Raw genomic sequence first — 17,878 nt, 5'->3', positions numbered from 1 at the left:
TCTGTTCGTCATTGTTCTGCTATTCCACCTGTAAGCGATCTGACATGAACCAAGTGGATATTACGGACACGGTACAATTAAAAAAAAAACGACACACTTCAGTCTTTGTGTTAGCCACACCGACCCGTAGTAGAATGAGTATCCCCGACAGTGGGCTTTGGAGGCGGGGTATCCGGCGATATTGTCTTTGGAGTTGAACCTTGCTCAACAAACGCTCTGCCCAGTGCATGCTCTCCAACAGCGACACCGCGAAGCCGTAAAGGGAAGGCTTGCTTTATTTGACTTTCCCTTCTCATTCGACGACAGCTTTCTAAGACTGCTATGACGTCTCGCAGGTAAGCCCGGCTTTATCGAAACCAATGGAACGAACCGGGAATAGTCCTTTCACCCATTATAACAGCGTATCACGACTTATTCCAGGGCATGTTGGACTTGCAGGTTGACGTTTGACCCATTAAAACGCACAAAACCCACAATGGTTGCTTCAATTAGTGGTATTGTTTTTGCTTTGTCGGCATCTTGTATTTGGTATGACACAAGTTACTGACTGTAAATTCAGAGTTACAATAACATTGTCATAGACAGTTAGGTTATAGGCTAGTTTACGCTTGTAAGGCTATGGGACATGGCAAAACTCCTGTGCCGTTGAATATAGATTGATATAAAGCGACAACAGTTCATTTGAAAACCAGGAGGGTCTTATTTGCTATAGCACACTAGTTCTCTCTCTCTGCTGTGCAGGAAACCACCAGGAGTTGAGCTATGATATCAAGGTCCACGGTTTGGCTTTTGCAGAATGCAAGCTCTGTATTTGTAGTTGGAATGCAACATACTTGTTCAAATGTAGGTTGAATTGAGCTGGCTATTTGTTGTATTTAGAAACAATAGGAATTACACTTTGGTTTGGTTACATCAGAAATACGTGTTGCATTTTTACCTCGATGTGGTTAAAACCTGTTAGAACAAACATTTGAATGATTTGTAAACCTAAAACAAGTACCCACTATTAACTATTTGGGAGGCTACTGTAGACTAGTTTACATTACTGCCTTAGTTGACACGTGGTTGTTTTACACAGTATTTCTCTATGATGTTTGAGAAACTTAATTAATTAGTCTTCACATTTAGATTTGATATTATTGTTGAACCATTAGAGCACAGCATACTGTTAGGAATTTACAGATAGGCCTCGATTTAAATTATGATGTTTGGTATGTTTGTTCAGTGAGGTATTTCATTCACTGACTTTTTGTAATCTGAACAGGACTGGTCAATATTTCACATTTACAATTAAGTTATCAACTGAAGTGTGTCCCCTCATATCAGTAGGAGATAAGATAGTTTTCACCCAGTAAATAAAGTCATTTTCAGATTTAGCCTAGTGTCAGTCTCATAAGACAATAGTAAAATAATCATCATGCGGTTTAGGTAGGCCTATGCTATCCATTACTTGTTTTAGGCAGGCATATCCGCCACAAAAAATTGTAGCTCAACCGTAAATTGTTCAATTACAACTGCAGTTTGTAATTGAGTTCAGCAAAGACTATTGATTGCCATTTCAATCAATACATTTATCTTTATGTACTAGTTCAAACCACCAAATTATGTGTGTAAGTGTAATCCTACCTGTCCAGCTGTATACTGTAGTTATGTAAACACTTTTTTGACATGTAGTCTAAAGGTGGGGAGCTGCAAGTACCTGCAAGTGGAGAATTGCCTACAGTACACAAAATAACATAAAAATTCACCATGTCAGCAATCTAAGAGTTGACCGTGTACACAGACACCCCTATATGAGTTCGCTCTAAATGAGAGAGATGCATCACATTAAAGTTTCCAAACGGGATTGCCACTGTAGAAGCAAAGCTGTGCGAACAAATTAATGGATGTTAGATAACAACAATGTCGTTTAGCAATGCGGTCCAAAGACATATATTTCTGTTTCTTGAGAACAAAGGGGTGTAATTCATCCACGTCGCAGTTTGGCAAAAATAACAGCTTTGCATCATTAATACTGTCTGGATCTGGTGTTAGTCTCTGTGCATCACAAAGGACTTGTTGTGAAATAAACATCTTGGCTCGTTCCCCGATAACTTTCTAACGTGTCTTTTTAGGTTCTCAGTGAGTTTGTGTCAAGCCTTTACAATGGACAAACGATAGCCTACATGTGGGTTCATGCTTGGGAGAATTTATGATAATATGACGTTGGTAGGTGAAACAGTAGTAGTATTGAATTGGAGTTTGTTGATTATAGGGTTGTCATGATACCAGTATCACAATACCAGTATCACAATACAAAACTTTTATTTTCCATGGCAAAGAAAGGAAAACACAAAGCAGACCAATCGCTTTAGTCCTTAATAGCTTGGCAAATAAGAAAATGTGACACTCAATAAATTAAGTGTGCTTCATGTTTTGTTTTAATGCGATGATATTTCTGAGTATCACAATGCTGGTATCGTGACAACCTAGTTGGTTAGTGGGTGTTTGTTTCCATCCTTTGTCATCTGTTCTGTTTAGTCTGTGGTTCAGTACTTCCTGCTCCTGTGAGCCACAGGGGAACAGTTCCTGACACATTCATCTGAACAATAGTCTGGGTGCCATCTTGGAAAGACCGTCTGCTTCTGAACTTACCATTTAGCAGTCAAACATTTGAGTCTGTCAGTTTTTACTTCAGATCAACCAATAATTAATAGTTAGTGTGTTTTGCGTTTTATCATCAAATGCAAAGTACTTCATAACTATTAGTGACAGTTCAATGAAGGGAATCGTTTTGAGTAAGGCGCATGCAAAACGTTCTAAAATCGGTGCTGTATATAATGCTGCTCCTGAGTGATTTATTCCCTGCACCAAAATTCACAACATTTCAACAACCGTGTGTGTCCCCCTTCTTTCATCATTCAGTAACACGTTACTGGAGGTTGGCTTGCACATTGCCACAATAACACTGTAATAAGCTTGACATGATGCCTATCACAATGGAGTTGCATATGTCATACCAATTTGACATTGTTAGCTAAAGCAGGAGTTCTCATACCTATAACGTTTTGCCGGATCCATCCTGGTGCTCTTCAAATAAAACGGTTCCAAGTTTTCCAGTATTGGAAATCTCTTTTGGCTCTTTTGTTTGTGGAACGAGCCTCGTCTTTCACTGAAACTGATTGAAACTGTGGGAAACAGTGAGTCATCCGGAGTCGATAAGCACTCAGGAAAAAAACAGGCCAATGTGGAGATGTAAGATAGCCCATCCAAAATTTCCAGGAATTCACAATAAGAGCTGTTATAGCCATACTATAATTACCAATGCAATCAAATCCTTTCATCTTCCCTCCAGCTGTGTTTGATTTAGGTTATCACGTTTTGATGTCATTTCCAGCACCTGTTTGATGCATAACCACAGCACTCTCAAATGTATCCGCCAGTTTGTCATTTTGTTGGTTGGTTTGTTCTAGGATATTTTGGGATTTATGAAATATGTTTCTTCTGTTATTTGTAGCTGTATGATTCATAGACTAATGCTATTTTTTTTTATTCTTGGACTTTCCACATGGGTGTGTGTGGAGATAAAGGCAACACGTTTAGATCAAAGATACTGCTACTGGCTAATGACTAACTGATGCCATTTAAAGGGGTAGTTCACAAGCTTGAAGTATGAAAATGTTGATAAACTTTGATTTGGGTTAACTATCCCTTTAAATGTGCACATTTCTGGCTTCATAATATTTCACCAATTTAAACTACAATAACATGCATTTTAGCTACCAGTTGCTAAAGTCACATTTTGAAGAGGATATAGCTGTCCAAGCTTTATCAGTTTTTCAAACCTGCTTTCTTCTGAATTATGATTGATCAACATCTTGCTTAAAAAAAAATGCATTGATAATGCTAATTGTTCTTATGTTATCCAAGATTTGGGAAGTTAGGTTTTTCCATCATGAAATGAATGAAGTTAGCGCAACACTCTCAAAATGGATTAAATATCACAGACAATGTGTAATGGTCAGGTTATATTAAACCACCAATGCTACACTCCTTGTCTGGCCACAGTTGAACCTGTAGCTCCATGTAACCAGAGTAGCACGGCTTGCTCTCTCTTCAAACTGTGTGCATAGCCTGTGCTCATGCAATTTAAATGGATTGCCCATTAAGTCTAAAAGCCCTCTTACCCAGATGTTCAATATCATTGCACACAAAAAGGCAGAATAGTTAGCCATCCCCTCAAAACAGAGGGGGCTAGTCCATTTGCATACCTTCATATACACATTATGTGCAACTTGAAAGCGCTAAGTTAGCTGCTAACCGCTAGCTGACTACATAGTGATGTGGGGCATCTAGCCGCTGAGGGTGGGTTTGCACTGCAGGTAAATACCGCAGGATCATCAGCTGTCCTAAAAATACCAGTAACATGACCGATATAGCCCTAACGGAGCTTTCATGCAGCGTTGGGGGCACTAAGTATATCACCTTTTTGTCACCAGGCCTAGCCAGTGCTTTAAATAGCCCAGGCTGTACTGATCTTGAGACATTATGTAAGAGGATAGAGAGCCGGCGTGCTGTATGCACATGGGGCCTCTGTTTCCCCTGTCTGTCTGTGCAAGCGAGCGCTGTGCTCTGTGCTGTGTTCGCCCGCTGAGCCATGGCTTTTTGACTGTGTTGCTCTCCCTTCCACCTGTCACTCGACCTTTTGCTCTCTCCCTCTCTGTATGTCTTTATGTCTTATACCAGTCTCTCATTGACAGTTTCGCATCAGGCACATTGAGAAACACTGGTTCTGGCGCAGTGACTCTGGATTTTGTGCTCAGATCTATTCTCTCTCTCTCTCGCACTCTCTTTCGGCCAGTGCTCCATGCCTGATACGGGGAATTGAAGGGCCTGGTAGTTGTCAAAGGAAATTCTTGGAAAGCCCTGCGTCACTCATGCAGTCGTGTTCTGTGAGGATATAAAGAGAGATGAGGATGATATTTGTAACACGAGGACACCACAGAAAGGGCCTACTTCAGGTATTTTTATACTGCAAATGTTTGTTTTTTTACTTGTCGAATTCATAGTACAGTAAGTCAAGTGGTCTTAATATGTTTAATATATTCATAAAGAAAATGACAAGCAAGGGTCTCCATTTTGGTGGCGCACATCTGTTCAAGCTAATCTATTTGCAAAAGGGATTTCTCAGTGAGAGATGTGGCTAGCATGGACACTACCAGTTAATCATTAAACTCTGCACAAAGAAAAAGAAAAAGGGCAAACACATTGGCCCCAGACTTACACAATAACCAGCCAATTCAAAGTTTGACAAAAAAATCCCATTCTGGTGTTCATTCTTACCACAGATGTATTTTTTTTTAACTGAATGCCATAATAAGCCTTTGTAATGTCTTAGAACAATGCTTATAATATGTTATGTTTTCTCCATGTGCCAATGAAAGGCAATAGAGGAGCCTGCAGGCTTCATGTCTTGTTAACCATTAGCGTATTCATGGCAGATTGAATAGGACCCCTGGGACTGGATCAGGCATAAGCAGGAAGCTTACGAGAGGAACTCTTAATAAGCTGGCCTGGCCTCATGGTTTCATATCTGGGCACATGCTGCTAGTGACATGAGCTTTGTGGGGAAGGTCTGCTAGTTTCTTGACTTCAGTGTGACTTATGACTTATATACTTAATGTACAGTATCTTCTTTATAATTGGACAAGTAAATGGCATAGCTGAGCATTCAAAGCTGAGGTTATCTTTATGTTAGAATTTAAAACGTTTGGTTTTGTCCTTGTCCTGGTCATGTTTATCTTTGTTCATCCACCATGTCTTGGTTGACATGCAGTAGCAATTGCTTATTCCTCTCAAACTTAAATAGTCATGTATCTTGCAATGCTCAAAGAGAATGCAAAAGAGAGTACAATCATTGGCATGTCTAATTTCAGGCATTAATCATGTACCTGATCTGATTCATTTCTAGATCATTTTGAAATAGGTTCCATTTGTTTCACTGTTCCCTATTTCAGATATCATTTTTGTGATGAAAATGCATTTAATATTGTGTTGCAATGTAATACTCCCCCCCCCCATCAGCATCATTTGGAAATGCCGGAACTAAGGTGTTGGACATAACTAATGTAGGCCAGCTACTATCGGCTACTATATCCAATAGTACTTTATGTTCAACATTATCTCCCACATAACAGCAACATAAACTCCAATATGCTACTAGTGAACATACAGAGAGACCTAGCATAGTTTTCTATGTTGTACATCCTTACTAGGCTCGGTGGTCAGTAATGTCTAACTGCGCATGTAGACTGGGCCTTTCAATCGGCCTTACTTTGGGAACTGGCAACCACTGTTCTTCAAGGAAGGAAGGCATTAGTAGGAGTTGGAGTCTTTGGTTGGCATGTCGACGGTGCCGCATCATGTAAGTCCCGAGGGACAGCCTGATAGCCGCTCCGAAGCCGATAGGAGCCCCTGTCTCGTACTATCAGGGCCGCTCGCACTCATCCAAATCCCAGATTAAACGTCCCCGCCTCTCTCGCTCCAACCCACAGTGGCAGCACCTTCCTCCTCGTTCCTCCCTCCCTTCCCCTCCTTGTGTAACCGTGTAGGGGCTGGATTACTAAACTCTGAGGGAACTTAACCAGGGGGCTCTGACAAACTCCAATCAGAATGGTGAGGGAGGGGAAAAAACCTTCCTGACATTAAAATGTATTTATTTCCCCCACATGCATTGGGTCTTACCTGTAAGTTGCTATTGTTGTGTTTCTAGTGCAATGCACTAGGTTAAGTTAGTCTCACGCTTCAATGGTTGATAGTTCATGACTTTGTGTGCATTTTGGAGGATCTGGCTGGAGTGGACTGGGTAGTGCTGGGTGGGTGTGCTTGTTGGCGGACATTTGGTGTTAGGGCTTCTTGAGGGGATTGACCCTGCTGAACTGCCAAGTGTGTGGGGACAGACCTGGGCAGTGTGATCCCTCCCAGGCCAGGTCAGGCCAGGGAGAGAGAGAGAAAGAGAGGGAAGGATTATGTGCAGTAATTGGTGAGCGGTGCTATTTGTTCCATTGAGGGGGTCAGGGGTCGAACAGACCTGTCTGATCTTCATTAGCAGGCAGGCAGGTGTGTGTGTGTGTGTGTGTGTGTGTGCGTGCGTGCGTGCGTGCGTGCATGCATTTGTTTGTTAGTGTGTGTTTAGTGTTGAGGTGAGGGTTGCAGACTAGATAGACTAGAACCCAAAACAGAAAGTGATACTGACCACTCTCTGTTGTCCTTTGACCTGCAATCGGCACAAAGGTATTTTGCTTGTGTTTAAGTGTCAGGCACTTTGTCAGGTGTTTGTTCCAATTTCAAAGCAAACAAAACAAAGCTCTTTGAACATTGTTGCATGTGTAGTGCTACTATGTGATTCACTAAAACAGTTGTATAAGCTGTGCATAAAAGATGCAAGTAATTTTGTTTGCTGGTTGTTATTGTAGAACAATGGTGAACAGCTTCAAAGACTGAATGGTCTGAGTGGGCTGCCATTGTTTCATCAGATGACATGAGTGAAAGCAGTGCTGGTGTGACTTAAAAAACAGCTTGTCTGGGATTACAATAGTAACACATGGTATTATTTTCCAATTGGTAGAGAAATGTTTTTCCAAGGCCCGTGAAAACAACAATATTAAATCTAATCTGCACCCCAGTCAACAACCCAAGGTCTACAGTAGTCTACGGGACCCCAGTCAACACACAATAAAACCCATGAGACTGTGTATTCAAGATGGCAGCACCACAGAATTCCATATATGTCCATAGAATGTTGCTCTTAACCATAGTGCAAGTAACAACTGGTGGCAGCGGTGGCATTTGGAGGATATACAGTGAGCTCCAAAAGTAATGGGACAGTGGCAATTTTTTTGTTGCACTTTGGATATTAAATGATACAAATCAAATCAAATGTTATTTGTCACATACACATGGTTAGCAGATGTTAATGCGAGTGTAGCGAAATGCTTGTGCTTCTAGTTCCGACAATGCAGTAATATCCAACGAGTAATCTAACATAACAATTTCACAACAATTACCTTATAGACACAAGTGTAAAGGAATGAATAAGAATATGTACGTAAAAATATATATGAATGAGGGATGGTATACAACAGCATAGGCAAGATGCAGTGGATGGTATAGGGTACAGTATATACATATGAGATGAGTAATGTAGGATATGTAAACATATAAAAGTGGCATTGTTTAAAGTGGCTAGTGATACATTACATCAAGATGGCAAGATGCAGTAGATGGTATAGAGTACAGTATGTATGTCACTTTCGTGTGGAGAAACAATATACATATGAGATGAGTAATGTAGGGTATGTAAACATTATATGAAGTGGCATTGTTTAAAGTGGCTAGTGATACATTTATTACATAAATTCTTCCATTATTAAAGTGGCTAGAGATGAGTCAGTATGTTGGCAGCAGCCATGGCCTTGAGATAGAAGCTGTTTTTCAGTCTCTCGGTCCCTGCTTTGATGCACCAGTACTGACCTCGCCTTCTGGATGATAGCGGGGTGAACAGGCAGTGGCTCCGGTGGTTGTTGTCCTTGATGATCTTTTTGGCCTTCCTGTGACATCGGGTGGTGTAGGTGTCCTGGAGGGCAGGTAGTTTGCCCCCAGTGATGCGTTGTGCAGACCTCACTACCCTCTGGAGAGCCTTACGGTTGTGGGCGGTGCAGTTGCCGTACCAGGCGGTGATACAGCCCGACAGGATGCTCTTGATTGTGCATCTGTAAAAGTTTGAGTGTTTTTGGTGACAAGCCGAATTTCTTCAGCCTCCTGAGGTTGAAGAGGCGCTCCTGCGCCTTCTTCACCACGCTATCTGTGTGGTTCGACCATTTCAGTTTGTCCGTGATGTGTACGCCGAGGAACTTAAAACTTTCTACCCTCTCCACTACTGTCCCGTCGATGTGGATAGGGGGTGCTCCCTCTGCTGTTTCCTGAAGTCCACGATCATCTCCTTTGTTTTGTTGACGTTGAGTGTGAGGTTATTTTCCTGACACCACACTCCGAGGGCCCTCACCTCTTCCCTGTAGGCCGTCTCGTCGTTGTTGGTAATCAAGCCTACCACTGTAGTGTCGTCTGCAAACTTGATGATTGAGTTGGAGGCGTGCATGGCCACGCAGTCGTGGGTGAACAGGGAGTACAGGAGAGGGCTGAGAACGCACCCTTGTGGTGCCCCAGTGTTGAGGATCAGCAGGGTGGAGATGTTGTTTCCTACCCTCACCGCCTGGGGGCGACCCGTCAGGAAGTCCAATATACATATGAGATGAGTAATGTAGGGTATGTAAACATTACATACCCTACATTACATACCCTACATTATCCAGTTACCCAGTTGCACAGGGCGGGGTCGAGACCCAGGGTCTCGAGCTTGATGACGACTTTGGAGGGTACTATGGTGTTAAATGCTGAGCTGTAGTCGATGAACAGCATTCTCACATAGGTATTCCTCTTGTCCAGATGGGTTAGGGCAGTGTGATTGCGATTGCGTCGTCTGTGGACCTATTGGGGCGGTAAGCAAATTGGAGTGGGTCTAGGGTGTCAGGTAAGGTGGAGGTGATATGGTCCTTGACTAGTCTCTCAAAGCACTTCATGATGACGGAAGTGAGTGCTACGGAGCGGTAGTCATTTAGCTCAGTTACCTTAGCTTTCTTGGGAACAGGAACAATGGTGGCCTGGGATAAGGATTGATTGAATATGTCCGTAAACACACCAGCCAGCTGGTCTGCGCATGCTCTGAGGACGCGGCTGGGCATGCCATCTGGGCCTGCCATCTGGGCCTGCAGTCTTGCGAGGGTTGACACGTTTAAATGTTTTGCTCACTGCAGTGAAGGAGAGCCCGCAGGTTTTGGTAGCGGGCCGTGTCAGTGGCACTGTATTGTCCTCAAAGCGAGCAAAGAAGTTGTTTAGTCTGTCTGGGAGCAAGACATCCTGGTCCACGACGGGGCTGGTTTTCCTTTAATACTCCGTGATTGACTGTAGACCCTGCCACATGCCTCTCGTGTCTGAGCCGTTGAATTGCGACTCTACTTTGTCTCTATACTGACACTTAGCTTGTTTGATTGCCTTGCAGAGGGAATAGCTACACTGTTTGTATTCGGTCATGTTTCCGGTCACCTTGCCCTGATTAAAAGCAGTGGTTCGCGCTTTCAGTTTTGCGCGAATGCTGCCATCAATCCACGGTTTCTGGTTTGGGAATGTTTTAATAGACGCTGTGGGTACGACATCGCCGATGCACTTGTTAATGAACTCGCACACCGAATCAGCGTATTCATCAATGTTGTTGTTCGCCGCAATGCGGAACATATCCCAGTCCACGTGATCAAAGCAGTCTTGAAGCGTGGAATCCGATTGGTCGGACCAGCGTTGAAGAGACCTGAGCGCGGGAGCTTCCTGTTTTAGTTTCTGTCTATAGGCTGGAAGCAACAAAATGGAGTCGTGGTCAGCTTTTCCGAAAGGAGGGCGGGGGAGGGACAGAAATATGCGTCGCGGAAGTTAGAATAACAATGATCTAGGGTTTTGCCAGCCCTGGTAGCGCAACCGATATACTGGTAGAATTTGGGGAGCCTTGTTTTCAGATTAGCCTTGTTAAAATCCCTGGCTACAATAAATGCAGCCTCAGGATATGTGGTTTCCAGTTTACGTAGAGTCAAATGAAGTTCGTTCAGGGCCGTCGATGTGTCTGCTTGGGGGGGATATATGCGACTGTGATTATATTCAAAGAGAATTCTCTTGGTAGACAATGCGGTCGGCATTTATTGTGAGGAATTCTAAGTCAGGTGAACAGAAGGACTTGAGTTTCTGTATGTTGTTATGATCACACCACGTCTCGTTAATCATAAGGCATACACCCCGCCCTTCTTCTTACCAGAGAGATGCTTGTTTCTGTCGGCGCGATGCGTGAAGAAACCAGCTGGCTGTACCAACTCCGATAGCGTGTCTCGAGTAAGCCATGTTTCCGTGAAACAAAAAACGTTATAGAATTCAAGGCACACTTAGAATTCAAGGCACACTTAACCAGCATGGCTACCACAGCATTCTGCAGTGATACGCCATCCCATCTGGTTTGCGCTTAGTGGGACAATCATTTGATTTTCAACTGGACAATGACCCAACACACCTCCAGGCTGTGTGAGGGCTATTTAACCAAGAAGTAGAGGGATGGAGTGCTGCATCAGATGACCTGGCCTCCACAATTACCTGACCTCAACCCAATTGATGGTTTGGGATGAGTTGGACCGAAAGTGAAGGAAAAGCAGCCAACAAGTGCTCAGCATATGTGTGAACTGTTGGAAAAGCATTCCAGGTGATCTGGTTGAGAGAATGCCAAGAGTATGCAAAGCTGTGTTCAGGAAAGGAGGATTCGCAGGTGTAAGTCAAGACAAACATTGTTAGCACATAAAATGCAAGTTTCTTTATTGTGCTGTATTCCTCTGAGTAAGCCTCCCAAAATGCACACAAGGACTTGGCACTCCTGAGCACACCCAATAGGTTGAATTGCGGCCTCATCCAGCGAGAGTTTCGTTTTCTTAGCAAGGGAAGAGAATTCTCCACCTGGGCAGACTGTGAGATGATCACGTACAAACACAATGATGTCCTTGGGCATGCTGTAGTCTTCAAATCTGTTGGATAAGTTGTCCCTCAGCTGCTTGAGGAAATCTTCCATTACCTCTGTGACAATGCCTAGTCCCTCTGCCTGTCGTTTCTTATGTGTGCTGAAGTGCAGTAGCCTTCCAGATGACAAGTCCAGATCAAACAACTCAAGCTCCCTAGTAGAGGCCTCAAATCTTTCCACCATGTCCACGACTGTGACAGAATATCAGCCAAAAAAGCAACATTGCAACATCCATCAATTTCCAGAATAAGGTGGTCAACTGCTGCCCTCATTTTACTTTAAAAAAAAAAAATGTTGTTATCCACAACCTGGTCATGCAGCTCACAGAACCGCTCCAGCGCTTTTCCTTTACTCAGCCAGCGCACGTCATTGTGAAGCAGGAGATCTTTGGGTGGCCTCTTCTGATTCTGTCACAAACTTGCATAAAAGACATTGGTGGGTACTTGATGTCCCCCTGATAAAGTTGATTATGCGCATTACTTTACCCATCACATCTTTCAGCTCACTGTTTAGTCTGGCACACAGCACACTCTGATGGATGAGACAATGCAAGCCATTCATTTCCTTCACCAGCTGACCAGACCCCTGTGTCTGCCCACCATAGCAGGAGCCTCTTTTTCGAATGGCAGACCATGCTGCGTAAACAATTCTTCTGCTTTGTGAATATGATGTCCCCAGTGGTGTCCTTAAAGTGGAATCGGTGCCAGTAGCTCTTCTTAAAATTTCCATAAAAAAATCGGACTTACAGTGCCTTACAAAAGTATTCATGCCCCTTGGAGTTTTTTCTATTTTGTTGCATTACAACCTGTAATTTGAATGGATTTTTATTTGGATTTCATGTAATGGACGTACAAAAAAATTGGTGAAGTGAAATGAAAAAAATAGCTTGTTTCAAAAAAATGCGAGAAATAAAATCAACAGAAAAGTGGTGCGTGCATATGTATTCAACCCATTTGCTATGAAACCCATAAATAAGATCTGGTGCAACCAATTACCTTCAGAAGTCACATAATTAGTTAAATTACACACAGGTGGACTTTAATTTAAGTGTCACATGATCTGTCACATGATCTCAGTATATATACACACCTGTTCAGAAAGGCCCCAGAGTCTGCAACACCACTAAGCAAGAGGCACCACCAAGCAAGCGGCACCATGAAGACCAAGGAGCTCTCCAAACAGGTCAGGGACAAAGTTGTGGAGAAGTACAGATCAGGGTTGGGTTATAAAAAAATATCCAAAACTTTGAACATCCCACGGAGCACCATTAAATCCATTATTACAAAATGGAAAGAATATGCCACCACAAGAAATCTGCCAAGTGAGGGCAGCCCACCAAAACTCACAGACCATGTAAGGAGGGCATTAATCAGAGGCAACAAAGAGACCAAAGATAACCCTGAAGGAGCTGCAAAGCTCCACAGTGGAGATTGGAGTATCTGTCTGTAATGGGGTGAGTGACTGGTTGCCGGGAAGTCAGGCGCAGGAGAGCAGAGATGGGTGATAACAGGAGAACTTTAATATACACCCTGGCCCAAAGGCACAGGCGAGGCAGCACAGAGCACAACCACGGTAACATGAACCGGATTAAAAAAAACAAACAAACCTAGGTTTGAAACAAACCTAGCGCAAGCCAGCCTGTAGCGTAACACCCTACACAAAGAACAATTCCACACACAGACATGGGGGATACAGAGGGTAATATACATTTAGTCTGATGAGGGAATGTGAACCAGGTGTGGGGGAAAACAAGACAAAACAAATGGAAAATGAAAGGTGGAGCGGCGATGGCTAGAAGACCAGTGACATCGACCACCGAACGCCTCCCCGAACAAGGAGAGGGACCGACTTTGGTAGAAGTCGTGACAGTACCCAAGCCGCGCACCGACACCGGTCTCGGGGATGACCCGGAGGGCGAGGTGCAGGGCGATCCGGATGAAGACTGTGGAACTCCCACAGCATAGAATGGTCCAAAATGTCCTCCACCGGGACCCAGCATCTCTCCTCCGGACCGTACCCCTCCCAGTCCACGAGGTACTGAAGACCCCAAGCCCGACGCCTCGAATCCAGTATGGAGCGAACAGAGTACGCCGGGGCCTCCTTGATGTCCAAAGGGGGCGGAGGAACCTCCCACACCTCAGACTCCTGGAGCGGACCAGCCACCACTGGCCTGAGGAGAGACACATGGAACGAGGGGTTAATACGGTAATCGGGGGGAAGCTGTAACCGGTAACTAACCTCGTTCAGTCTCCTCAGGACTTTAAATGGCCCCACAAACCGCGGCCCTAGCTTCCGGCAGGGCAGGCGGAGGGGCAGGTTTCAGGTCAAAAGCCAGACCCGGTCCCCCGGTGCGAACACCAGGGCCTCACTGCGGTGATGGTCTGCGCTGGCCTTCTGGCGCAGCACGGCCCGCTGGAGGTGAACATGGGCGACGTCCCAGGTCTCCTCCGCGCGCCTGAACCAGTCGTCCACCGCAGGAGCCTCGGTTTGACTCTGATGCCAATGCGCCAGAACCGGCTGGTACCCCAGTACACACTGGAAGGGCGAGAGGTTAGTGGAGGAGTGGCGGAGCGAGTTCTGAGCCATCTCAACCCAGGGCACGAATGCCGCCCACTCCCCCGGCCGGGCCTGACAATAAGACCGCAGAAACATACCTACATCCTGGTTCACTCTCTCCACCTGCCCATTACTCTCGGGGTGAAAACCTGAGGTAAGGCTGATCGAGACCCCCAGACGTTCCATGAACGCCCTCCAGGCTCTCGAAGTGAACTGGGGACCCCTATCAGACACTATAACCTCAGGCACCCCGTAGTGCCGGAAGACGTGTGTAAACAAGGCCTCCGCAGTCTGTAGGGCCGTAGGGAGACCGGGCAGAGGGAGGAGACGGCAGGACTTGGAAAAACGGTCCACAACGACCAGGATCATGGTGTTACCCTGTGAGGGAGGAAGATCAGTGAGGAAATCGACCGACAGATACGACCAAGTCCGTTGTGGAACGGGTAAGGGGTGTAGCTAACCTCTGGGCAGGTGCCTAGGAGCCTTACACTGAGCGCACACCGAGCAGGAGAAAACATAAACCCTCATGTCCTTTGCCAAGGTGGGCCACCAGTACTTCCCACTCAGACAGCGCACCGTCCGACCGATGCCTGGATGACCAGAGGAGGGTGACGTGTGGGCCCAATAGATCAACCGGTCACAGACAGCAGACGGAACGTACAGACGCCCAGCGGGACACTGGAGGGGAGCGGGCTCTGCGCGTAACGCCCTCTCAATGTCCTCGTCCAGCTCCCATACTATCGGCGCCACCAGGCAGGAGGCCGGGAGTTTGGGGATGGGATCCATGGGCCGCTCCTCTGTGTCATACAGCTGGGACAGTGCGTCTGCCTTAACATTCTGGAAACCTGGTATGAAAGAAAGGGTGAAAACAAAACGGGTAAAAAACATGGCCCACCTTGCCTGACGAGGATTCAGTCTCCTCGCTGCCCGGATGTACTCCAGGTTGCTGTGGCCAGTCTAGATGAGAAATGGGTGTTGAGCCCCCTCAAGCCAATGTCTCCACGCCTTCAACGCCTTCACCACAGCCAATAGCTCCCGGTCCCCCACATCATAGTTTCGCTCGGCCGGGCTGAGCTTCTTCGAGAAGAAGGCACAGTGGCGGAGCTTTGGTGGCATACCCGAGCGCTGAGAGAGCACGGGTCCTTTCCCAGCCTCGGACGCGTCCACTTCCACCGTGAACGCCAAAGAGGGATCCGGATGCGCCAGCACGGGAGCCGAGGTAAACAGAGCCCTTAGGTGACCAAAAGCCCTGTCTGCCTCAGCCGACCACTGCAAAAGCACCGGGCCCCCCTTCATCAGTGAGGTACTGGGAGCCGCTACCTGACCAAAACCCCTGATAAACCTCCGGTAGTAATTGGGAAACCCTAAACAACGCTGCACCTCCTTTACCGTGGTGGGAGTCGGCCAATTACGCACGGCTGAAATGCGGTCACTCTCCATCTCCACCCCTGAGGTGGAAATGCGGTATCCTAGGAAGGAGACGGATTGCTGGAAGAACAGGCATTTCTCAGCCTTGACATACAGGTCATGCTCCAACAGTAGACCAAGCACCCTGCGCACCAAGGACACATGCTCGGTGCGTGCAGCGGAGTATATCAGAATGTCATCGATATACACCACTACACCCTGCCCATGCAGGTCCCTGAAAATCTCGTCCACAAAGGCTTGGAAGACTAACGGAGCATTCATCAAGACGTACGGCATGACGATGTACTCATAATGCCCTGAGGTGGTACTGAACGCTGTCTTCCACTCGTCTCCCTCCCGGATACGCACCAGGTTGTAAGCGCTCCTGAGATCTAGTTTCGTGAAGAAGCGCGCCCCATGCATTGACTCAATCGCTGTGCCTATGAGAGGTAGCGGGTAACTGTACTTCACAGTGATCTGGTTTAGGGCTCGATAGTCAATACACAGGCGCAGACCTCCCTCCTTCTTCTTCACAAAAAATACATTTTGGGGGGGTGGGGGGGCATACACTATATTTCAGTATTTGTATTATTTATGTTATACAGTCTTTCTTTGCTCATCTTTATCAACGGTGCCAATACTTTCGGACCTGACTGTATATACAATTTTCTGTAGTGTCCATACAGCTCAAGGTGCATAATTAGGTTTTGCAAAGCCAGACGCCGTACATTCCTTCAGTGGCCCAGCCAGAGCCCGGACTTGAACCCAAACCAACATCTCTGGAAAGAAAATAGCTGTGCAGTGATGCTCCCCATCCAACCTGACAGAGCTTGAGAGGATCTGTAGCATAATACCCAAGAAGACTCAAGGCTTGAATTGCTGCTAAAGGTGAATGGAGCAAAGTACAGAGAGATCCTTGATGAAAACCTGCGCCAGAGCGCTCAGGACCTCAGACTGGGGTGAAGGTTCACCTTCCAACAGGACAACAACACCCTACGCACACAGCCAAGACAACACAGGAGGCTCTGAATGCCCTTGAGTGGGCCAGCCAGAGCCAGAACTTGAACCCGATCAGACATCTCTTGAGATACTTGAAAATAGCTGTGCAGCTCCCCATCCAACCTGACAGAGCTTGAGAGGATATGCATAGAATAATTGGAGAAACTGCCCAAGGACAGGTGTGGCAAGCTTGAATTTAAGTATGCTCTCTCTAATTCTCTCTTTCTTTCTCTCTCTCGGAGGACCTGAGCCCTAGGACCATGAGCCCGGACTTGAGAACAGTTGAAACTGGAGCAGCAGCACAGCCAGGTGGACTGGGGACAGCAAGGAGTCATCAGGTTAGGTATTCCTGAGGCATGGTCCTAGGGCTCAGGTCCTCCGAGAGAAAGAAAGAGAGATAGAGAAAAAGAGAATTAGAGAGAGCATACTTAAATTCACACAGGACACCGGATAAGACAGGAGAAATAGCCGCAGCCCGTCTGGTGTTCAACCTTCCCAAGTTCTCTCACGTCACCCCGCTCCTCCGCTCTCTCCACTGGCTTCCAGTTGAAGCTCGCATCCGCTACAAGACCATGGTGCTTGCCTATGGAGCTGTGAGGGGAACGGCACCTCCATACCTTCAGGCTCTGATCAGGCCCTACACCCAAACAAGGGCACTGCGTTCATCCACCTCTGGCCTGCTGGCCCCCCTACCTCTGAGGAAGCACGGTTCCCGCTCAGCCCAGTCCAAACTGTTCGCTGCTCTGGCACCCCAATGGTGGAGCAAGCTCCCTCACGACGCCAGGACAGCGGAGTCAATCACCACCTTCCGGAGACACCTGAAACCCCACCTCTTTAATGAATACCTGGGATAGGATAAAGTAATCCTTCTAAACCCCCCCCCCTTAAAAGATTTAGATGCACTATTGTAAAGTGGTTGTTCCACTGGATATCATAAGGTGAATGCACCAATTTGTAAGTCGCTCTGGATAAGAGCGTCTGCTAAATGATTTAAATGTAAATGTAAATGTAAATACTCCAGATATAACAGTCTGACCCTAGCCCCCCGACACATAAACTATTGTAGCATAAATCCTGGAGACCGAGACAGGAGGGGTCGGGAGACACGGTGGCCCCGTCCGACGATACTCCCAGACAGGGCCAAACAGGAAGGATATAACCCCACCCACTTTGCCAAAGCACAGCTCCCACACCACAAGAGGGATATCTTCAACCATCAACTTACTATCCTGAGCCCACGAAGATCTCCCCCACGGCACGAACCCAAGGGGGGGCGCC

At 46.1% G+C, this 17,878-nt stretch overlaps 1 protein-coding gene across 4 annotated transcripts in view; it reads left to right on the top strand.

The window, feature by feature from the left end:
* LOC115168968 (tyrosine-protein phosphatase non-receptor type 11-like) overlaps positions 1–17,878 on the top strand; it is a 95,504-nt gene continuing 77,626 nt past the window's right edge. The window contains exon 1 of one of the 4 annotated variants that reach the window (XM_029724543.1): positions 1–335. In XM_029724543.1, the coding sequence (XP_029580403.1) occupies positions 322–335 (14 nt within the window). In that variant the 5' untranslated portion in view covers positions 1–321. The remainder of the gene's footprint in view (positions 336–17,878) is intronic. The other 3 variants (XM_029724542.1, XM_029724545.1, XM_029724544.1) reach the window with 3 other exon arrangements.

This window comes from Salmo trutta, chromosome 30 (assembly GCF_901001165.1).
Source record: "Salmo trutta chromosome 30, fSalTru1.1, whole genome shotgun sequence".
Classification (NCBI taxonomy): Eukaryota; Metazoa; Chordata; class Actinopteri; order Salmoniformes; family Salmonidae; genus Salmo; species Salmo trutta.
Note: the sequence above shows the minus strand (reverse complement) of the source record. Positions and strands in the feature narration are given on the sequence as shown.